The 23,588-nt window shown below is 45.6% G+C and overlaps 6 protein-coding genes across 6 annotated transcripts; 4 read left to right on the forward strand and 2 right to left on the reverse strand.

Moving 5' to 3' along the window:
- Positions 1–506: 506 nt before the first annotated feature.
- N7483_006973 (Hsp70 family protein) lies at positions 507–2,788 on the forward strand (the record flags this gene model as incomplete). Its single annotated transcript, XM_057090410.1, has 4 exons — positions 507–533; positions 616–739; positions 805–870; positions 1,008–2,788. 4 exons carry the CDS (start codon positions 507–509, stop codon positions 2,786–2,788), a joined length of 1,998 nt encoding a protein of 665 aa, XP_056945151.1.
- A 4,376-nt stretch (positions 2,789–7,164) lies between these two features.
- Positions 7,165–8,819, forward strand: N7483_006974 (uncharacterized protein; the record flags this gene model as incomplete). The annotated part of the gene is made up of 2 exons (XM_057090411.1): positions 7,165–7,551; positions 7,653–8,819. 2 exons carry the CDS (start codon positions 7,165–7,167, stop codon positions 8,817–8,819), a joined length of 1,554 nt encoding a protein of 517 aa, XP_056945152.1.
- A 653-nt stretch (positions 8,820–9,472) lies between these two features.
- On the reverse strand, positions 9,473–10,975 carry N7483_006975 (S-adenosylmethionine-dependent methyltransferase; the record flags this gene model as incomplete). The annotated part of the gene is made up of 3 exons (XM_057090412.1): positions 9,473–10,239; positions 10,686–10,895; positions 10,942–10,975. Coding segments are annotated over 3 exons (1,011 nt in total), but the record flags the coding sequence as incomplete, so codon positions are not given.
- Positions 10,976–11,887: 912 nt separating this feature from the next.
- On the forward strand, positions 11,888–14,040 carry faa4 (long-chain fatty acid-CoA ligase FAA1; the record flags this gene model as incomplete). The annotated part of the gene is made up of 2 exons (XM_057090413.1): positions 11,888–13,894; positions 13,951–14,040. 2 exons carry the CDS (start codon positions 11,888–11,890, stop codon positions 14,038–14,040), a joined length of 2,097 nt encoding a protein of 698 aa, XP_056945154.1.
- Positions 14,041–14,680: 640 nt separating this feature from the next.
- On the forward strand, positions 14,681–14,968 carry N7483_006977 (uncharacterized protein; the record flags this gene model as incomplete). Its single annotated transcript, XM_057090414.1, has 2 exons — positions 14,681–14,694; positions 14,764–14,968. The coding sequence occupies 2 exons, from the start codon at positions 14,681–14,683 to the stop codon at positions 14,966–14,968; spliced, it is 219 nt and encodes a 72-aa protein (XP_056945155.1).
- Positions 14,969–19,634: 4,666 nt separating this feature from the next.
- On the reverse strand, positions 19,635–21,946 carry N7483_006978 (uncharacterized protein; the record flags this gene model as incomplete). Its single annotated transcript, XM_057090415.1, has 3 exons — positions 19,635–21,027; positions 21,099–21,314; positions 21,789–21,946. 3 exons carry the CDS (start codon positions 21,944–21,946, stop codon positions 19,635–19,637), a joined length of 1,767 nt encoding a protein of 588 aa, XP_056945156.1.
- Between the last annotated feature and the right edge of the window lie 1,642 nt (positions 21,947–23,588).

The raw sequence follows: 23,588 nt of genomic DNA on the forward strand, positions 1-23,588 counted from the left end.
GATACCTTGAACTCATATGCAGTACTGGGGATTCCAGATGCCAGTTCTATATAATGGGGGAGAAAATATGCGCAGTCCATAGTACTATATACCACTGGCAGTCGACCTCGGGAGTGAACTTGAAGTGCCATATATGTAACATTTAATGTGATCTATTTTCTTCATAATACTCATAGTAGACTATTGAAATAAATTCCAACTAACTCTAAAAGCTCCACCCATTTGAAGATCAATTCGAAGTTGCTCGAATCCCCTGGTCAACTCTATACTAACGTCGAACTGCGATCATCGGCATAACCCGGGGGCGGTGAGCTCGGCCTTCCGGCAATGTCCCGTGATTCCATAAGCTTCCAAACTGTGCAAAAACCTTTCTCTTCTCTTCTCCTTCCTCTCCTTCATCTCTATCTCCAACTCCTCCCCTTTTTCATACCTTTATCACTCTGCGGCTGAGTCGTATCGGGTGATTTCCTTTTTTCTCTTTATTGTATTACTTAATTTAACTCACAATGATTTCTTCTCGCATTTCTCGCGCGGTATGTTCTGCCTCCTTGTTTTCTCGCAAGGGAAAAAAAACTTGTCACGCGTCGCGAACAACAACTAATTTATTTCTTATAGCTCCCGCGCTCTGCTTTCACTCGCGTTCCTTCCTCCAGAGTCCCCGGCGCTGCTTTCCGCCGATGGAACTCTACTGAGGGTGGTGAGGAGAAGGTTAAGGGCCAGGTCATCGGTATTGATCTCGGTGAGTTCCAATTCCGATCTATCATATCATGTCCTCAAACATGATTCTAACATAATTGATTATAGGTACCACCAACTCCGCTGTTGCCATCATGGAGGGCAAGACCCCTAAGATTATTGAGAACGCCGAGGGTGAGTAAAAAAAATTTGCACCTCAGAATTCATTTTGCAGCTCCCGGGAAACCTGGTCTTGGCAGTGCGACGAATTAGCAGGAATCAACCCCGAAGCAAAACAAAGGAAAATCTTGTCTAACAATTCATTTTAATAGGTGCCCGTACTACCCCATCAGTCGTTGGTTTCGCCCAGGATGGCGAGCGTCTCGTCGGTGTTGCCGCTAAGCGTCAGGCCGTCGTCAACCCCGAGAACACTCTCTTCGCTACCAAGCGTCTCATTGGTCGCAAGTTCACCGATATTGAGGTTCAGCGTGATATTAAGGAGGTTCCCTACAAGATTGTTCAGCACACCAACGGCGACGCCTGGGTTGAGGCCCGTGGCGAGAAGTACTCTCCTTCCCAGATTGGTGGTTTCGTCCTCAACAAGATGAAGGACACTGCTGAGGCCTACCTTGGCAAGCCCGTTAAGAACGCTGTCGTCACTGTTCCCGCTTACTTCAACGACTCCCAGCGTCAGGCCACCAAGAACGCTGGTCAGATCGCCGGTCTTAACGTTCTCCGTGTTGTTAACGAGCCCACCGCTGCTGCCCTTGCCTACGGTCTTGAGAAGGAGGCTGACCGCACCGTCGCTGTCTACGATCTGGGTGGTGGTACCTTCGATATCTCCATTCTGGAGATCCAGAACGGTGTCTTTGAGGTTAAGTCTACCAACGGTGACACCCACCTTGGTGGTGAGGATTTCGATATCCACCTTGTCCGCAACATCATTGAGAACTTCAAGAAGGAGAGCGGCACTGACTTGAGCAACGACCGCATGGCCGTCCAGCGTGTCCGTGAGGCTGCCGAGAAGGCCAAGATTGAGCTGTCCTCTTCCCTCCAGACCGAGATCTCCCTTCCCTTCATCAGCGCTGGTGCCGCCGGTGCTCTGCACATCAACCAGAAGATGACCCGTGCCCAGCTCGAGGCCCTGGTTGGTCCCCTAATCAACCGCACTGTTGACCCCGTCAAGAAGGCCCTCAAGGATGCCGGTCTCCAGTCCAGCGAGATCCAGGATGTCATCCTTGTTGGTGGTATGACCCGTATGCCCAAGGTCACCGAGTCCGTCAAGTCCATGTTCGGCCGTGAGCCCTCCAAGGCTGTCAACCCCGATGAGGCTGTTGCCATTGGTGCCGCTGTTCAGGGTGCTGTCCTCTCCGGTGAGGTCACTGATGTCCTCCTGCTCGATGTTACTCCTCTGTCCCTGGGTATCGAGACCCTGGGCGGTGTCTTCACCCGTCTGATCAACCGTAACACCACCATCCCCACCAAGAAGTCCCAGACCTTCTCCACCGCTGCTGACATGCAGACCGCTGTCGAGATCAAGGTCTTCCAGGGTGAGCGTGAGTTGGTGAAGGACAACAAGATGCTCGGTAACTTCCAGCTTGTTGGCATTCCTCCTGCCCACCGTGGTGTCCCCCAGATTGAGGTCACCTTCGACATTGACGCTGACTCCATCGTCCACGTCCACGCCAAGGACAAGTCCACCAACAAGGACCAGTCTATCACCATTGCCTCCGGCTCTGGTCTCTCTGACTCTGAGATCCAGTCCATGGTTGAGGATGCTGAGAAGTACGGTGAGCAGGACAAGGAGCGCAAGGCTGCCATTGAGGCCGCTAACCGCGCCGACTCCGTCTTGAACGATACCGAGAAGGCCCTCAAGGACTTCGAGGACCGCCTTGACAAGACCGAGGCCGAGACCATCAAGGAGAAGATTGCTGCTCTCCGTGAGTTCGTTGTCAAGAACCAGTCTGGTGAGGGTACTGCCACCGCCGAGGAGCTCAAGGAGAAGACCGATGAGCTCCAGACTGCTTCCCTGTCCCTGTTTGACAAGATGCACAAGGCCAACAACGAGCAGCAGCAGCAGCAGGGTGAGCAGCAGGGCGAGAACAAGCAGTAAATGCATTGTTAACTCCCCTTACGCTCTCCAACCTTGGGTTACTTAATTGTAGCCCCTGTATTTTTTCTCCTATCTCCTTCTATGTTTTTGTGTTAGAGACTCCCTGATCTGTTATTCCCTTTTTATTCCTTTTTCATTTGGCGGGCATCTTCTACTCGCATGAACTGTACACATACTTCTCAAGGCTTTTTTATCCCCCCTTCTTGTTCCCTGGTGTATCGGTGTTTGCTTTAACCTTGTATGATCAACTATTTCCTTATCTTTTTACCCAAATACCTCTGTGGAAGGCATGGTGCCTATCAGAGTATGCCGGGATTGTCTACCATTGTATTTTAATGACATTACGGCAAAAAGGGGGAAGCCATCAAAAAGGACTCAGGCTTTGGCTTTCTGGGTGCATGTGACAATAGAAATCGGACTATTCTCCACTCGTCTTTTCAAATTATTCCAATATTCCAATGTTTCTATAATTCTTAATATTCTATCTATTCTATCTTAACTTTGGAATGTAAAACCGTTTATTGCGTAACCTGGGGGCCTTTGCAATGGGAAGCACGATTTGGATTGCTCTGTGGTTCTGAGAACGCCACGATAGTCAGACCCCAAACCCACGTCTTAACAACAAATAAGAATGAAGCGCGGCTGTATGTTCTCTCATCCGAATGCAAGCCTTCCTCTAGTGCCAGTGCTACAGATCAGTGCTCACACCCCAAACATTCAAAAGTACATAATTTCGCATTCACCGAAGCGTGCTTGTCAAACCTGAAAAATGATAGGTCGGAAAAGCTCCCTGTCATACGCATCGAACCAAGTCAGAAACATTGAATGTATCTGAATTCATTAGTTCAAAACCCCGTTCCAATTACATTCTGACCAATCCCAGTGAATCTTCAGAAGAAACCTAGTGTTTCCCACCAAAATAAAGCAAAAAAATAAAAAAATAAATCTAGACAAATAAATTAAAATTTAATTTTTTTAAAAAAAACGAATCATTCTCTTTGATATGAATGAAATAGTAGGAAATAATTCTCAAAAGCTAGTCTACAATCTAGATGGACCAATCGCCTCTAAAACCTCGATTCCTTGCATGAAACGGCTGCAGCCAGGCGTCAGAGCTCTGTTTTCCCCTTTCCCTGCCAAGTGATACGATAATAGAACATTTTTGAAAAAAAAAAGAGAATCCAGAACGCAGTGGATATGAGGAAAGTTCCTTACTGGATCGTGACAAGTTCTCAGTCGAGAATGGGGCGATGTGATGCGATGGAACGGCGCCTATCATTTGTTTGATGTGGAAGATATTTCAAAGACATTATCAAACGGTGCTATAAGCGACTAGGTAGTATGCTCCGACTGGGTACTCCGTACATCGAGTTCAAGTTAAATCAATCGTAAGTACATGTAAAAGGTACTGCTGACAAGTTCTAGAGCTAGGTCCATTTTAATAAATCTTATATCACCGTCACATATAATTAAAATCATTGAAATGATTTTTATTTATCTTATTTGTTGTGTCTTGAATAGACTTTCCTGGGGGATTGTGACTGTTGTACTTTTTTCCTCCAAATGTTCTCTTGCATTCATTCTTAACTATAAACAGGGATGGGACACGAGCCATGCAGACATACTTTCGTGCTGGACCAATCTGCACTAAGAACTTCGGTGACAGGACCTAACAGTGGTGCAGCCTTCCCTGCAGCGATGCGGTGGGCAAATCATCGTTGTACACACCAGTTGGGCTATAAAGTGGGTCTTTTTTGGCAATGATGATGTTTGTTCATTACGAGGCCTGAGATCCTGGAAGGGGGCCCTATACCTCCCCATTAGATTTTTTTTTTTCAACTCTCGGACTTCATTCAAAATATTGTCATGTTTTGTGGGGGGTTCCATATTCCAGATGTCTGGAACACATTCGTGTTCCGTAATGGCCCATAATTTCAAGTTCCAAGTGGGACATGCCCCTTTTATTCCAGTCACTCCGTAGAGTAATGTACATGGAAATATCAGGTTTGTACTTAGTACTCAGTACATCTATACAGATTATGCACTTAAATCAATCCTCAAATCATCCAGCTTGAAATGTTTCTTAACACCCACATCACTTTACGATCATTCGTAGATCATTTGTCTTGTGAGACCATCAACCTTAGCGCGCCCCTAGTGCTGTGTGTATGATTATTTCCCATGTCCCCACTCTTAGATTCCCACTTTTTGCTTTTTTTTTGCCTGTAAATTTAAGTCAAGTCTATGGTTCCTCAGTTTCAAGTCAGATTTAATCATGGGAATGGGATAATTAAGGGGTCAAAGTACTACACACTACAAGACTCAAGTGCTTGACTGTACTCCGTCGAAGCTGAGCGGGACGGAGTACTGAGCATGAGTACTGAGGACACGGAGTACCTGAGAACCAATTTCCCGTAGAATGGATATCTGGATTTCTGGACTTCTGGATTTTAGATGACATCGTCATTGCTATTCGTCTATGTCATGGATGTACGGAGTACAAATTGGATTATGCCCTTACCGCCATGAAGAGTCCCCCCCCCTTTATTAGTCTTTAATAGGTGAATTAGGTTGGGAAAATGATAACAATCAAGGACCCATTCCTATTCAATAGATTGATGCCACAGACAATAATAATCTAAGTTGGAAGTGTAATGCAGAAACACTTGAAGCATCCAATTATGAAGATTTAAAGGATAGGAGTCGTAGTACGGAGTACATATGCAGATAACCGTGTAACCCCCACTGAATTCAGGACTTTGAAGTTCAAGTTTATTCAAGTTTAGTTCAAGTTTACCATCATTCTGATCATTCAAGCCTGAATTACTCAGTTGGGTGGCTATGTACTCTGACTCTCTGAGTAGTCCACTCTACACACAGACCCTTGAGGACCCGAGATCTGAATCAATAGTACATCCCAAGCAGTACCAAACACTTTTACTTCCAGTTCCAGCAGCTTCGACGTGGTCCCATGGAACCACTCCAGGGTCAAGTTTCCCCTGTGTTACATAATGTTTTTTTTTCTTGTTCTTAGTGTGAAAAATGACGGTAGATCGTCGATGGGTCATTGGTTCCGGAAAGATTTGTACCTAACTAGTGTACTTTGGAAATTGCAGTCGAATCTCCGGAGCCGCCCTCAATGAAGTTTGTCAAGTTTGAAGTGATAGATCAACAGAGGCGTTTTTATCCGGACGTATTCCGTTTCTCGATCAAACTTTTTTTTTTTCTTTCCAATAAGAATATGAAGGAATTGGTTGAGGGTGAATAGCTTATTTTTTATTTTCCGTTTTAGGGTACTATTTCTTATTATGCATCTAGTGTACCTAGGTAGGTACTTATGGAGTATGAGATAATTAGCTATAAATCTTGGAATTTTTAGGTCTTGACCTTGGTTACGGTCATTAAATCAGGTACATTGTCATACTGTACCCAGGTACATCCGAGGTCAACATGTACTCAGTATGGAGCACAGATTTGAAGGCTTGCTGTGGTGGGTATTGGTGGGTAAGATGAGGGTCAACTGACTTTTCATGTTTTTTTTTTTTTCTGAATTTTTTTATTTTGTTTTGTTATTTTATTTTTTCATTATTATTAATTTTTTTTAGGGTCTGAGGGCAATTGTGATCTCCATTAGAGAAGTGAAGCTCCTAAGTAAAAATAGGCCCAATTAATTTTGTGTGATTTAATTACACTAGCGCCGAGCCAATCCATGGATGTCTATTTTACCCACAGTAGAGAGAGTCAAACTGGTTTTGCTTCACTTTCAAATCTGATGATATTGATATTGATCTACTATACTATAATAGATCGTGTGAGATATGTAGATCTCCTTACTTGACCGTTACTGAATGATTTCTTTTTTTATTGTTATTATTTTATTTAATGTTACCTTTTATTTTATTTTATTTTTCTTATAAACGGGGGTGCAGCCCAAGGGTCACGCTAGTGGATATTGTCATGTCTTATTTGGACATTTTAGGGGAATTTTCTTTTTTATAATTTTCAATTTGAGTATTTAAGAAATTTTGAGTATTTTGTATTATCCATCGGGGTTATTGGATTCTCTTCTATTATTATAATTGGTAGAAGTGGATTGTCAATCCTTCCTTAACCGTCGACCCATAGATCGAAGGAACTGGACTATTTTTCTTCGATTCCCTTTTTCCTTCCTGGGATCTTCTCTACCCTTGGCTGTCATCATCTTTCCCCCTGGTTAAATCGAGTTATTAATAATTAATATACCATCGGGGAGGAGAAGAAAAAAAAGGAAACATTCACGGTACCTAAGAATCTTGAGAGAGGGGAAAAAAGAAGAAATTACCCATAAGGCGTGAACGTTCTCGAATCAACTTATTCAGACTGCTCAACTTGCAGTCATGACGGCTGCACCACCAGTGCCGCACTCTGTGCCCGAGGGAATGAATGGGGGACCACCGCACATACCTAGTGGTCTCCCTAGGTATCATCCTATCGCCATGAACCCAAATCCATCTCATCCAGCAATGCCTCCACCAGATCAAATGGCCCAAAATCATCACTACCGCCACTATGCACCGCCGCTCTTGCATGATCCGCATGCTGGTCCCCCACCAGTGCCGCCAACCCCGAGCCCAACCAACTTGGAACAGATTGAACAGCGTTTAAGGCAATTGGAACATGAGGAAATGAACCGGATGGCAGCTCGCACCCATTTGTTGGCAGTTCGAAAACGGGAAGATGAAGAGTTTCGACGAATGACAGAGAGTGCAGAGGCAGAAGAAGAGGTATGGCTTTTCATCCTAAAAGTTTCTAGCGTATATATGAGCTATGCTGCATATGGGCCATAACCACGAATGACGACGATATACTAACATTCGAGGAACAGGATCTTCGAAGACAGCGCAAACGGATCAAGAGAGAGTCGATGGGCCTAGGACCTAATTCAGCTGGTGACTCGCCGCCATTAAGGCCTACACCACCTCGGCGTTTGTCTGAGACCAGTGCAGCCACCACTCTTGCTTTTTTCAAGCAGCAAAGCCCTCCAGAGCCTCGTCAAGCTCCTCTGCCTCCTGTTTCTCAACCCCAGCAAGCACCTCCCATGCCCCCTCCTGCTCACCTCCATCATCAACCTCACCCTCCTCACCCTCCTCACCCACCTCACCCGTCTCAACAATCCCATCAGTCTCACCCACCTCACCCGTCTCAACAATCCCATCAGTCTCATCCACCACACCCATCTCACCAGCCTCACCCACCGCATCATCCTTCTTCACAAGCTCAGCAACACCAAATCGTCGCCCATGAATCTATGAACGGCGCTGGATCTATCCGCCGCAAGCAAAAATACACCATTAAGAATGTCGAAGCCTGGGGTGAGCGTCACGGCCGCCCAGCAGCCCACGACCCATCCGGCCGAGCTCTATGGAAGCGGCCCTCTGACGGCAGCCTGGTTTATCTGACCTGCCCAATTCAAGGTTGCGGCAAATCAGACTTTGTCACGCTCCACGGCTTCATGTGCCATCTGACGAAGAAACACAAAGACCGGACGTTAGGCAGCCAGTCGCGTGCTCTTGAACTATGTGGCATTGTATACGACCCCAACGCGCCTCTGCCTCCCGTCTCAGCTTCACACCGAGGCTCAGCAGAGAGTGCATCAGCGATGGATCACGACGGGGAAATGGGCGATGAGCTGGACTCGGACTCTGAGTTGGATGGAGAGGATTCGCCTGACTCTTACCGCGTTAAGACTGAAATCTCCGATCACCCTCTCTCAGAGCATCACGATACCCCGGGACCACATGATTTGTCGCCCGTGCCGAAACCAGTTTTCCCTCATGGCTTATCAACGAAACAATCTATCTCCTCTATCATTGACCGTACCCCCGAGCCGGAATCAAGGGAAGCTCTTACGTCTTTACCTCCATCAGAATCTCTTTCGCAGGGCCCAGCACCTATCCCTGAGCAAACGATTCCTTCGAAACGGAAATTCGAGTACTCTCCCGAAAAAGAGAACACAGAACCGAAAGAGAGATCCAGATCTGGAACTGAGTAGATTCTGTGATTGACGGGATTTACTTGCGTTTTTCTTTTCTTATCTTAATCACATATTGGATGTCATCACATAACCAACGCATATCTAGCCTGGTCTAGTATGAAAATCATAGCACTTGCATTATTCTCATCAAGCACATGTTTCAAGTTTATTATTTTCTACTTTTTATTAACGTCATTCCTTTTTTTTTCTCTGGATACCCTTTTGTTGGATCTGGGTGGCTTGTTGCTCTGTTATTTTCTGTTATGCTGCCACGTTACCGCACCTTGTTAGATTGGCGGATCCTTGTCCATAATTTGCATTTGCATACTGAGCATACTGTTAATGAGAACTGTCTGGATCTATGATCTAGACATTAATGCTAAACATTCAATGTTGTCAGAAATGGATGACTGTACTCTGTAGATGTACTTAAGCCCCTGCAGGAGAATCATTACTGAGTCGTTGACTATGGCTCGCTCATTTGATTCTTTACTGCCTAGTGATAGCGGCCATATGTAACTAGGTACGAAGCCAAGCAAAGTATAAGGGTCAGAAGCAGTTCAAGTTTGTACATTCTTGCAAGTCTATATGCAGCGTCTATCCAGTATTTACAACATAAAAATTGACTATAAACAGTCTCTCCAACCACTGGCAGTCAGACCCAAGCTCACAGCTGCATTCACTTCTCCCTGACCAGAAGTAAATGCACCAAATATCCACTTCCACCCCTTCAACCCATCCCCAAGCACCTCATCACTAATCCTCCAAACCCGAAACTCCCTCAATGTCTCTCTCAACCAAGACTCAAATACCTCCGGTGCCCGCTGCTGCTGCGCAACAATACAAACCGTCGGCTTCGAGCCCTGTCTCTCTGTCTCTGCAGTCGACGTATACACCGGCCGTAGGCGACAAATCTCCGCGCAAGTAGAGACAAGGGGCGTAATGAGAGCATCATTATAAATACAATCACACGAAAGAAGAAGATCAAAGCCCTTATCATCATCATCATCATCATCATCCGAGGACTCCTGAATACATTGTTTCAGTAAAGCCGGCTGATCAAGTTCCCAGTCCAGAGTCGTAAAGATGATATTTGAGTTTGAGGTTAAGTTTGATACTGCAGATGCAGACGCAGATGCACCTTTCGTAGACCCTTGCTTTTTACTCTTATTCTTAGCGGCACCTTTTGATTTCCCCTTGGATTTTGAGGTGGCATTGGCGTTCTCGTCGAGGTTTGTGCGGAAGTAGCGGCGTACGTATTCTTGGTCTGTGGCGATGTAGTGCTGGATTGATGGGGCCAGTGTTAAGGGGATTAGGGCTGAGATGCCGCATCCTAGTTCTGTGACTATGGAGTCTTGGGTAAGGAATGAGGTTTTCCATAGGGGGTTTGTGGGGTTTGAGATCCATTCTGCGAAGAGAGGTGTGATTTTCCAAAGGACTGTGGAAGATATGTTAGTATTGAGGAGCTGGAGTTGATGATAATTAGGATGAACGAATAGTTGTTGAAGTGGTGTAGTATAGAGATATCAAAGACAGCGATATGAAGGTAAACCCGCACTAGTAGTACGCAGCTATATGGCACGATACCAATGTCATCGGACTGGGCATGGGTAGTGCGCTTCGGATCTCGGATTTAGAGAAATCAGATGATCCCGATGTCCCGTCAGATAAAGTGAGTCCAGACCCGAGCGGAGCCTCGGTTGAGCAGATGTTCATGTATCAGACAAACTGCGGGGTGTTCTTATTGACGTCCGTGCATGGGCGGGAATGGAGGGTTTGCAGATCAGGAAGTATAAGGAAGAACATAGTATGAAAACAGACAAGACAGATAAAAAGAATCTTGAAAGCAAAGCAAAATCAGAAATGGCTCTACCCCTCACTTACCGGCTCCAGTAGTACCTCCAGCACGAGATGAGGAGAGTAAGGTTGGGGATTGGTGGATAGTGTATTCATTGTCTCGGATCGATACATCCACTGTGGCTGCGCGAGAATCGATGAACCCCAGATTACCTGTGGGGATGTCCTGAGTGAAAAGGAGAAAGGATTCTACCTCGTGTTCGGCAGTAAGTACAGACTCGTATTCCAAGGTCAATTCTGGGGAAAATGATTGTACCCTCTTCAGCGTCGGTGACTTCTTCACCTATTTTAAGGAGATCGGTTATTGAGGAAGACATGTTTAATGTTTAGTATGTTCAGAGTGAGAGTTGATGAATTGATGCTGATATTGAAGATCACGTGGATCGTGGCCAGATCTCTTCACACTAACCCCATAATATCCTCTTCATCTCAGCACGAGGACTCCATATTCTCTACCTATGAATTATCTGACTTCTGATCCATGGATACATTCTACCTAGGAACCTAATCATCCGTACAGTGAATACGATCTCACACCACTGTTGGGCCCAACAGGTGAAGAAAAGAGTAAAAGATCTACCCGCGGATAAAGACAAAAGAACCTCGAGATACGCCTGTGCACCAAGCCACAATTCACTATCCACTTTGCATCTTGCCGCAATATTCCGAATTAAAATTGCATAAGTACTCACACAGGAGAAAGGTCAAGAGTCACTGCTACGTATAAAATGGCTTCTTCCATCCTTCTTGCTTAGTCTCAGAGTGAAGACCCTAGAAGACCCCGTTGAATCCTTCTGACCCATAGTAATCTGCAAGGCTGTGATCTTGCTCCAGCCTCCAGGTGCTTGAAGTGCGTCATTGAAGTTCTGCGGGAGTACAATTGGATTGTGGCTTGTATTCTAAAGACATAATGTTTTATTTTGAGTGAATTTAATTCAAAGTCTCGTACTACAAATCCTTATCTTTTCCATTAATATAATATAGTAGATCATAAATAATTATACTAATTATTCCTAGTAAATTCGGAGGTAAGAACTTTCAGGTACCGAGCTCCACGGCGAAAGCTTTGCCGTCCGAGCTTCCCTTCCAAGGTTGTTTTGCCCCGTCCGCCTTTAACCCCCCCCGGAATTACGCTAACGTCACTTGTTAGTGGCCTTTTCTTTCTTTTTTTTTTCCCTTTCCCTGCTTCACTTTTTCTCATACCCCCTTTTTTCAGATAACCATCCATCATGTCTAAACACGACATGCACCTCCAACCGCGCATGTCCAAGAAGGGTCCCTTCTCGGTCGAGGCGCCCGGCTATGAACCCGTTGAAGGCGAAACCATTCCTCGTCGACACCCAGCAGCCAAGAACGGTCTCATCCTGCGCCCATCAGAGGACGTAGGAACCACCTACGAAAACTTCCGTCGTTCCGCTCGTCTGTTCGGAAATTCCAAGGCCGTTGGTACTCGCAAGCTGATTAAGACCCATGTCGAGAACAAGAAGATCAAGAAGATGGTGGATGGTGTGGAGCAGGAGGTGGAAAAGAAGTGGACTTACTTCGAGCTGAGCGGATATACCTACAAGACCTTCCTTGAGTATGAGCAGCTCTGTCTGCAGCTTGGTGCGGGTCTGCGCAAGCTCGGCCTCGAGAAGGACAATCGAGTTCACTTGTACGGTGCCACAAGTGCTCACTGGCTTGCCATGTCACACGGTGCTGCATCTCAATCAGTAACCATTGTCACTGCCTACGATACCCTGGGTGAGGAGGGCCTGAAGCACTCTCTGAAGCAAACCGCCAGTGACGCTATCTTCTTGGATCCCGGCCTGATCAAGTCGCTCCTTCACGTTCTGGGAGACATCCCTTCGATCAAGCACATTATCTACAACACCGATACCGAAGTGAATCAGGATGATTTGGACAAGCTGAAGGCTGACTACAGTCATATCTCCGTACAGAGCATCGAGGAGCTGCGCAAGTCCGGCGAGGAGAACCCCGTTGACCCCGTGCCGCCCAAGCCCGAGGACCTTTGCTGCATTATGTACACTTCTGGTTCCACCGGACCCCCGAAGGGTGTCTCCCTGACCCACGCCAACGTTATTGCTGCCACTGCCGGTGTTAACGAGATCGTCGGTCCCTACATCAGTCATAAGGACTCCCTGCTTACATACCTGCCCCAGGCTCACATCCTGGAGTTCATGTTTGAGAACCTCTGTTTGTTCTGGGGTGGTACTATGGGATACGGTAACCCTCGCACTCTCTCCGATACCTCCGTGCGCAACTGCAAGGGTGATATTCGCGAATTCAAGCCTACCATCTTGGTCGGTGTTCCGGCTGTGTGGGAGACCGTGAAGAAGGGTGTCATGAACAACCTGAACAAGATGAGCTTTATCGTCAAGGGCTTGTTCTGGGGTGGATTGGCTACCAAGAACTTCCTTCTGAACAATGGCATTCCTGGTGCAAGCTTGGGTGTCGGCGTTCTTGACGCTGTTGTCTTCAAGAAGCTCAAGGAGGCTACTGGTGGTCATCTCCGCATTATGATGAACGGTGGTGGTCCCATCTCTAAGGATACCCAGAAGTTCTTGTCCATGGCTATTGCGCCTATGATCAGTGGTTACGGTTTGACTGAGACTTCCGCGATGGGAGCTCTGAACGACCCAATGGCCTGGAACCCCGAGGCCCTGGGTGATATTCCCGCGTCCATTGAGATCAAGCTTGTTGACTTCCCCGATGCCGGATACTTCACCAAGAACAACCCTCCTCAAGGAGAGATTTTCATCCGCGGTGGCAGTGTGACATCTGGCTACTTCGATAACGAGGAGGAGACCAAGGCCTCATTGACTGAGGATGGCTGGTTCATGACTGGTGATATTGGCGAGTTCGACTCACACGGTCACTTGAACATCATCGACCGTAAGAAGAACTTAGTCAAGACCCAAAACGGCGAGTACATTGCTCTGGAGAAGCTGGAGTCTGTCTACCGCTCTTCTTCTGTTGTTGGCAACATTTGCGTTTACGCTGCCCAGGACCAGGATAAGCCCATTGCCATCATTGTGCCTGTGGAGCTTGCGTTGAAGAAGCTCGCCAGTGAAAATGGTGTGAAGGGTGATAGCTTGGAGACTCTTGTGCATGACGAGAAGGTCCAGCGCCTTGTTTTGCAGCAGCTGCAGAGCTCTGGTCGTAGTGGTGGTCTGAAGGGCATTGAGATCATCAGCGGAGTTGTTCTGTCCGATGAGGAGTGGACCCCTCAGAACGTAAGTAATTTGATGAACCCACTCTATGATGCAAAACGCTAACGGTATCTGTTTAGGGCTACATGACTGCTGCTCAGAAGTTGCAGCGCAGGAAGATTGTCGACAAGTACAAGGCCCAGATTGACAAGGCCTACGGCAAGAAATAGATTCCTCAAAAAAGTGATGAGCCTCCTGTCTAAAATCTGCTGAAGATCCTTATGCCATTTGTTTCTTTTCTTTTCTTTTTTCTCTTTCCTAACTATGTTACCCTTTACTGCGTTGATTTATGCCGATTTGCGACAAGCCTTGTTAATACTATGTGTTCCCTCGCTACGATGTAGACGAGCTAGGTGATGAATCCAGATAATAAACTGTACTAAGTCGCTTGCATAGTCTCCTGTAATTTTATTTTCGGTTCAAGTTCATTCAACCCTGAGTTTGATATAGATGGTGTTCTTATAGTAAATGGTAGAAACTGAAGTATCTCAAAGTTCTTCTACGAATTTCACCACCATAGCTACCAACACACAAAGTCCCATTTAGACCCACGATACTTCAGCCACAGTTACATCCGCAGCAGCAGGAACATCAAATCAACCTCGCTATGTGGTACAGGTAACCTGCCAGGAACTTCCAGGAACAAGCGTTACGGAAACTTCAGGTGTCAATCCAAATACGGTTAGATCGGCATCACCTGGGCATCCACGTGATATCCACGGAGCTTCAACCAGGACTTTAGCTTCATTTCACGTCACAACTGGTTAATAAACACGGAGTTCCCATTCGATTACACAGAATACGCTCAAAATGTCTCTGTGGAGGTACGGTTTCACACTAAACACCCATACTTTAAAGGTGCACGCAAAAAGCTAACAAATATCCTCCGATAGTACCTACCGCGGCCTTACCCCGAAAACCCGAGCCCTCTTTGGTGTTGGCGTTATGGCCTGGGCTACCATCGGCCTATGGACATCACCGCAGGTTGAGGATGCACTCGGAATGCACGCCTCGAAAGAAGAGCAGGAGGCACTGGACCGTAAGCTTGCAGTGCGGATTTCGCGAGTCGGAGCCGATGAGAAGGATGAAACGAAATGAAAGAATTGAATCGCCACACTTCGGATCCGAGAAACATACCCGTGCATGAATGGACAGAATATCTTCCTAGACTTCTTCTAAGCCTGCATGTCCAACCCGGAATTCGAGCTCGGTTTGCTTGAAAACAAAACATCCGTGCCAGAGGTCAAGGCACTATGGTCCCAGTCTCTACCTCTACCAGTTCATAATGGATTCAATGGTGTCATATCTTACCGTGATCTATTCTCGTGATATCTGATCCCCGGTTCAATATGCATACTGATCTGCTTGACACCACAAGACCGAACAAGCACGTCGCCAGCTCACTTAGCTGCATGCGCTCAGACTTCCAAGTTGCCCTTGTCCGCAACCAATACCAATACCCATAATTAATCCTATATCCATGCCCGTTAATTACTGTTTGCATGAAGTCCGTGCTAGCGCATGACCTTCACCCTGAAACGGATATGCAGCTACGGTATCTGACCCCCTTAATCATTCAATCGCGGTCTTCCCTAGCCTCGTTCAATTCCATGGAAAAGAGGGAAAGGGTGAATTCCAAATGCTACGCTGTTACCAGTTGAGAAAATTATTTCTTGGCGAGCCTCGCAGGTGGTGCCTTTAGTCCAGATCGCGATCCCTGCTAGTCAAAGCCGTGAGAAGCCAATGACGGCGCATTTTATTCTCCGGGCTTAATGGGGTCGGAATTGAGATGCGGTTGCGAGCCGCAGATTTTTTGGGCGTTAAGTCGAATTAAATCGAATCAGCTCATGCTGATGCTTATGGATGTGGAAGATCGATTGATTGGATTGAGAGGGTTTGGGTTTGATGCAATTGCCCTGCAACTTGGTTTATGTCTTGTCTTGGTCGGTGTTTGACTATTCCTGCATATGGGGGTCATAGCAATGGAAAGTTCGGCTCCCCCTGTCTATTTCCATTTTTGTTTGTCTCAGTAGTTGGATTGTTGTCTTGGACTGAATCATCGTTGACTATTCATGCTATACCAATTCTACCTTCCACATGCCCATGTGTGCATCGACACGTAATGCTAATTCCTCATGACTTTCTGATTCTACTGTTTACCTTCCATCCCGACACCAAGTCCAAACTTCAATCCAACTCCCCGAAAGTATTCCTCACGTGCTATCCAAGGGTCTAACCCTGCCTGCTCGTGTCGACAAGTTGCCACACCATAACCCAAACCTAGGGAGCTTAGTACCACAGGACCCAAAAGCCGTTGACGTGGAACATCAGAGAAATTCACCATCCCCGCTGGATGGTGGATGACCCGGCTAGCACTGCGTTGGGGGTAGGGCCCCTGAAGGGTCAGTGTTGATGTACTGGAATGGATCCTGAAGCTGTATCTGTGCTCGCGGGCTACCTAAACAGGTGATACTTGTGATTGCACCTGCGATTTTATCGAGTAGGGCTGTGTGGATTGGGATAGACTCAGACTCTTTGAGTATAGCGTTTGACTCAGAACAAAGGACATGTACGAACTCGTGATGTTTTGAGTTATTGATTTCATACTAGCAGGCTTGAGGTGATTATTGTATGAAATGGTGGTATCAATCTCGAAACATTGAGAAAACTAGTAAAACCACAGTCTCAATGTATTTCAAATGCTCCAGAATTTGATTGTAAGATATTTGATATCGCCTTCATCTCCTTATCGATCAACAACCCTAGCTTCAAGATGCCAGTATACAGAGAGCGCTGGCACTGGCACTGATGACGCTATCAGAGAGGTTACGCACAGGATGTTTCCGTAGCACCGACAACCCAGGGTCCAAGTGTGTCTTAAAACAACATACTATGCATATGCCTGTTGAACTAGGATTAATAGTTAGATTCCAGATCACGAAATCGTCAGCATTGAAAATAATAATGATCACGAGTCCAAGCTACCATAGAAAAATCCAAGAACCCATACCTCAATTCCTCTGATAGCTCATGTACCCTAAGATAAAAACACAAATACAAATACAAGGATGAGCAGATTATTAATTTTATCATATTCAAAATACAAATTCCGTTCGTTACTCTGATTTGATCGGATCTTTAGGCGCTTTGATCTGTCGTGGAACCCACTTCAATGAAGAACCCCTCAGTCAACCAATACCTACTTGCAGGGCTGAGTGGATTCTTCAGATTAGGCATCCATATGATCATTATACCTAGATCAAATGGATTAAAGAATTCTGATACCGATATGCACACTGGCACAGGAGCCCGTGCTCCTCTCGGCCGGCAACTCTTGTACAACGCACGTGCGTTAGGGCAGCAACAAGGCTGAATTTTGGGATCAGGTGATTCGTATTCAGTGTTTTAGATTCTTTGGATTCAAGGTTCTTAGCACTTGAGGTGTTTGATCGCCACTTGGGGTGTGAAGAAAAAAAAGTTTACTTTCAAGTTAATCGTATTTCCCCCCCTTACCCCCGGAAGTATAGGATGAAAGTACGAACTATACGCGTGATTATCAGATGATATGTACTAAAGTACTTGTACGGAGTAAAATTGCCACTGTTTCCTCTATTTAGTATTCTGAGCCTTGGAAAAACTATAATTTGATCATTAGTAATATTCATCTTGCCGGAATAGCCTGGTATAAATGCAGTATACAACTGGAATCGAAAGTACATTCACCTAATCAGTCCTGGAGGTTCTCTCTAACTTCTCACAGGGCCAGGATCCTTGTCAATAACTGGTCATCTAACCACCAAATCCACCAACGAGAAGAGCTAGAACATGATGGTAAGCACCGGAAGTTGCCGAGCCGCAGGAAACCAGAATCACGAGAGAGAGGGACTAGTCAACTTATGGCAATAAGTGGGATGGAATGTATCTGTGTCATTTTCGCTCTACACTATATGCTTAGGTGCAATAGACGAGCACTTGAGTTATGACTCAGACACCCACTGAAGAATATCATCTGGTCTCCCCCACTTATGACCAGTTGACACCAAGAATAGGCTCCCTCCATATCCATGGATGCTCTAATCAAGATGATGACAATAAAATATGAGATTATCGCCACTGACGCCCGGGCCCAGCCCTGAATGTATTCGTAATAGCCCAGGTGCCGTAATTGGGCTGAGCTGAGACGCAATAAATCACCTGCGCAAGCACTGTCGATCATATAGCGATCGGGTCGGGATCGACAAGGGTTCTATTCAGTACCTGGGGTATGTAGGTCATGGTGACAGAAGTTCAATCCAATAGAATCGAGCATAAACATATGAAGTATAGGAATTAGGCTTTTTCACCTCGTTGAGTACACATTATGTTCACATTCCATACATGTGTCAAAAAACCTCATTTTCGCTTTCGCTCTCACAATCTTAATGACAATTACACATGCTATTCCTAATACCATTACATTACTGTCCTCATTTAACCCTTGCCTGGAGATTACTTCATACACATAAGCAGAAGCATCATCTTGCTTAAAGGGACATGGATCTAGATACTTGATTGGTTCTTTCATTGCCCCATTGTGCATCTTGCCTTGTTACCGACCAATCTCGTTTGAAGAGAATTAAGGCCTGCAGGAAAAAGAAACGAAAAAAAGTATCTAGAGTACGAAGTCCAGAAACAGGAATATGTGAAAGAAGCAACTCACCGAAACCGCCACCAGATCCTTAATCTTCGCCCCAGGTAACCCTCCATCCAAATTCAAGTTCTAATGTCCGCTGACCACAGGGGGGCCTAGTATGCATATCAGTCTTCAACTAGACAGTATTAGAAATAGAATCACAAGCTAGAAGAACATTTTGAAACAAGAAAAAAGGATGAATAGTTCAGCTTAAAGGCAACCCATTACTTCTCAGGCAAGCAGGGACATAAAGCCAATAAGAAAAAAAAAACAAGTAAACATTGAACATACCTAAAGTGGGGAAGATTCAAAGTTCAACGCCGTACTTTCTTATTACATGGAGCCACTTTTTCTATTTCTGCTGCTGCGACTTTCCATTCAAACTGGGACTAACTAAATCCCTGTAGATGGCCTGCAATATCCTAGTCAGTGGTGAACTGGACCAAGACCGCAGCAAATAACGGTTCCTGGCGGACTAGGCGAATCGGGGAATTGCGGCGACGTTATGGGAGTGCGCAGGCAAACATGAAATTAAGAATTGAATCCATTTCCAAGTTTATGCCAGGCAAATTTAGAGGTATGATTTGTATAATATATGACGGTGAGTAATTATAGGTATAGGTCTAGTCTAGTCCATATCCAACATTGGAATAGTATCAGATGAAATTCATGACATTCTGTATGGTCTCCTTTTAGAGTAAGAATATGACAAGAAATAAAAAAGTAAATATGAGAAGAGTAATAAAAATCAAGCTATATAGAGCATAATATTATACTCTTAGCTTGTTGAAACCCAGGTAGGCTCAAGAGAAGAGAAGGAAGAAACCGAATCTCATAACGTCAAGTTCATCATAAAATAATAATAATCAGACAAAAGAAGAAATTGAAAAAAGGGCCGTAAATCGTCTCCGTTCTGCACTGCTCCGTAAACCCCTTTCCCAGTACTGCGGTAAATGAAATTCCTCGAAATCCTTAGCATAAAACAAGTCATGAATTTGAAAAAGAGAAACATGAAAGTGAAATGAGAAAACACAAGCTTAGAATGATGACAGAGAGGCAAAAAAAAGAAATAATAATTCTGAAACTCAATACCTAAGTGCATAGGCTATGCGAGTTCTGAATCGGGTCATAACGTCCATAGGTCGAGTAAACAGGATCGTAACCACCAGTACTGTGACGATGATGACTAGAAACCCCAGTGAAAGGATCTTGATATGGATCACTTTTCAAAGTATCCATAGGATCCATAGTACCTTCATTCATCATGTAATGATCAAAGCCCGAAGACGACGAAGACGAGACAAGAGGACTATCACTCAGAGGTGAGTGCTCAGCTGTCTGCATCTGACGATAATCCGTTCTGCCGTACGGAAGCGCACCTCCGTGAGTCGAGTCGTACATCAGGAGGTGTGAACGTGCAGACTGACCCATTGCGTGAGGGAGGCCGCCACCATTCCCATCCCCACTACTTCCATCCGGCCCCATGCTCGCTGTACTGTCACGTCTGCCGTCCTTGTAATGTCCAGGCGAACGGCCTCGTACAACCATTCGGTCGGAATGACGGCGCGCAATCAAAACGGGCTCGGACTCTCCAGTCACGGGATCAGAGACCTCTGCATGCAGCTCCACCACTAGATTGTAATATTGCTGCTGAGCGCGGCGCTTGCCGTTATTGGCGGTCGCTTTCTGGAATTGGATTCGCTCAAACATGTGCGAGGTCGGAGGTGCGCAGGGTTGAGGTGCACCGGAGAAAGAGGCGTTGTAGTCTAGAGACTGCGAGTTAAGTGGGAAGCTAGAGTGCGTGCCATTTCCTGTAGAGCTGGCGGCGAGAGAAGGTGGTGGAGAAGGGTTTAGAGGTACGGGACCTGGTTTTCGCTCGGATTGCTTGTCGCGTTTGGGTGTGTGTTGAACAAGTTCGCGGGTCTCGGTATAGGATTCGTTCACAATCGCAGAAATAGACATCTGGAATCCTCGGATAGGTGCTAGATTTCCATTCTCTTGTCGAACGTATAGAGGCACAGATGCGGGCCATGGCGAGAGGCTGAAACTGCAGGTAACGGCGAAATAGTTACGACGATAGCAGGTCCATTTTCCATCGGATGCGAAAAAGCCGCGTCCAATCTTGGCTTGAATCTCTGGATTGACTCTTGTCTGGCTGCCTCCATAGTCTGCCACGATCGACTCGAGGATGTTGGTATCGTTGAAAGGTGGGGCTTCAACTTGGGTTGAAGATCGTTGTGAAGATTCCACCATTGGCTGCTGGAAGATAGTCTGTGATCGATCCAAGACCCCATCCAGAGCTCGAGGTGTGCCGGAGTATTGGTGAGACCGAGAAACGTCATTAACTCCTGCAAGTGGCAAGCCCATTCCTCTGTGCAAAGCATAAGAGGATGAATAGGCATTATTTCGTCCCATAAGGGTCGAGAGGGAGCTAACCCCATGGGATGGTGTTTGAATGGTGGTTGACATGCCGGCTGGAGGTTGACTGGAATTGCCAACGAAAAACACAGATTAGTTCTCTTGTCATCTATCGATTGTCAGAAGTAGATGCCTTACAGAGGGAGACCACGTCGAAAATCGTTCAGACGATCAAAATGATGTTGCTGCTGAGACAAGTAGGGGAATATAGGACCAGAGGTTGGAGAAAAAGAGTCTGTTAAATACCAGGATGGATCAGCACGAGGGCTAACATCCAAGTTGCCACTCGAAGAAGAAGCCATACCGGAGCCAGAATCTGTAGGTGTCATAGCAAGAGCAGAAGAGCCGGAGTAGCTAGATAAATGGCCCTTTAGTACGTCACATCACGGATTCATTGCCAAGGGTAAACTGAAACATCATAGGATCATAAGAAGATTGGGAATCCGAGCGCAACAGCACGTCCATGATGCAAAGGGAAGCAAATAAGAAACCCAAAACTCGGGACAAAAATAAAATAAAATGAAAAATAAATAAAAAAAAAGTCAAGTCAAGGGTAGGGGGATCATGTCAATGGCAAAAATAAACCAAGAAAAGTATCCCCAAAAGAAGACACGAGACAAGTCAAGATGAAAGATGAAAAAAAGTATCGGAATAAACGCATGCACGCAGCGGATCGGTATGGAAGGTACCGAACCAGGCTGGACTAAAGTGCAAGCTGCCCGGACCCGGAGGAAGCGCATCAATAACAAGGGGTCGAGTGGCCGAGTGGAGAGAAAACAGTCGGGATTGAAAGAACTAAAAAAAAGGAAGAAAAAAGAAGAAACTTACTGTAAGTCCTGCATCGCAGGCTGCTGTGCGTGGTACCGCACACCGTTGGTGACAGGCATAGAGGCGAGCCCTCCGACTCGCTGATCGTCCTCGTCGGTAGGAAACCCTGTCACATGGGAGCTGATATAGTCACCTTCCGTAGTGACCGGGCAGTCCATGGAAAAGGATTCAGGTAGCAAAGCTGGATGATTTTTAGTTGAATTCCAATGATACATGCCGAAGTCCTTTTCGATGGCTTTCCTCCCCAACCCTATCAGTGGCGAGAACAACATGACAAGGAAGTAGAAGTAACCGGATAATTTGAGAGGATACTTACAAGGATTCATTTTTAACAAGATATAATGGTATCTCAGAGACCCTGATGAATGGTTGATCTAGGTAACACCAGAAAAGATACTCGCGTTGTGTGGCGAGTAGTAAATGTCTAGATTAAAGCAGCTTAATTAGTGACCAGGACCAGGATGAAAATCAGCTCTTGGCCTTTTCCTCACAGGTAGAATGAGTGGTTCTCCTCTCTAGAGAGCTTTTTGACTTTCTTCCGAGGATCCTCCCGGTTGATAAAGAGAAAAGAATGTATGAGCGCGTATGAATAGAAGAGTGTGTGGGAGTATTATTCACAAGTCACAACCGGAGAGTAAAGACTGATGTAGATGAACTTGTAAAAAAAAGATCTCAACGGATATCACAACATTAAAAGGCAGAGGGAGAAATGTATGATCTTTCAGTCTGTGAAGAGTGTAAGGGGAAAGTTGGAACAAGATGGGAATTAATAGATAGAAGGAGATCAGATCAAGAAAAGACAGGATAGAAAGGGAGTAGAGGTAGAAGATGCCCCAAATAAAATGCCCAAGCATATGTTAAGTAGAGGCTAACGGAATTTGCTCGGCCAAAGCGGATGCGTCACCGGTTTATAGGCATGAACTTCCTGATTTGGGATGGAAAGAAAACCCTCACAGTTCATGGTCATGGGCTCTGATTTCCGGACCAAATGAAACAATCGGATCAACAACTCAAGATCAAAGTGTCTGAGCAATAGATCATGAAGATCCAAGCAAAACCAGAGTGGATATTTGCAAGTCTCCGGGAAAAGGAGTCCATAAAAAGAAAGAAATAATAAAAAAGAAATAACAAATACAAATGATACACTTCATCTCCCTTCAAAAATGAAATAATGACATCGTAGTAGTAAATAATAATAATAAAAAAATAACAAAATAACAAAATAAAAACAATAAAAACCAGACTGAATCTAGAAAAGGAAAAGAAAACTTACTCATTTAATCTGGTGTGACTTGCGTCCACTAATCAAGCTGTATGATCCTGAAGCAGTATCTGGCCTGAGCACCAGGGCTGGAATGTACTGAATGTACTGTAAATAGAGAGAAAAGTGACCCCTCCAAGATACCCAAGCGTTAAGTTGTGGGATGAAGGTGTCTCTTGTTCCTTTTTCAAGGTTATTTCTTACTCTTTTTTTTTCTTTTTTTTGACTTCAAGTTTCAAGTTTTGAAGAACCTGGTAACAAAAAAAGCAGTGATCAATGCACGAGCAAGAGCCTCTCGTGCACGTCCTGAGCGATCAGAATAATTTCTTCTTGGAGGGGGATCGAAAGAGATGTGGGAAAGAAAAGAAAAGATCTTAAGATCTGAGGTGCGCATGCAATTGATATTTGTCTGCGAGATGATGCTTGACAGTCGATCCTGATCCTTGGGCCTTGGTTAGATACGGGGACAATACCCTCAAAATAGCCTCAGGCCATCGGCCGAGGATCATTCTCGCCACGAGTTTTGGGAATCTGGAAAT

The sequence above is a fragment of the Penicillium malachiteum genome, assembly GCF_028827825.1.
Source record: "Penicillium malachiteum strain IBT 17515 chromosome Unknown utg000003l:1.0-4950554.0:1.0-4952489.0, whole genome shotgun sequence".
Lineage (NCBI taxonomy): Eukaryota > Fungi > Ascomycota > Eurotiomycetes > Eurotiales > Aspergillaceae > Penicillium > Penicillium malachiteum.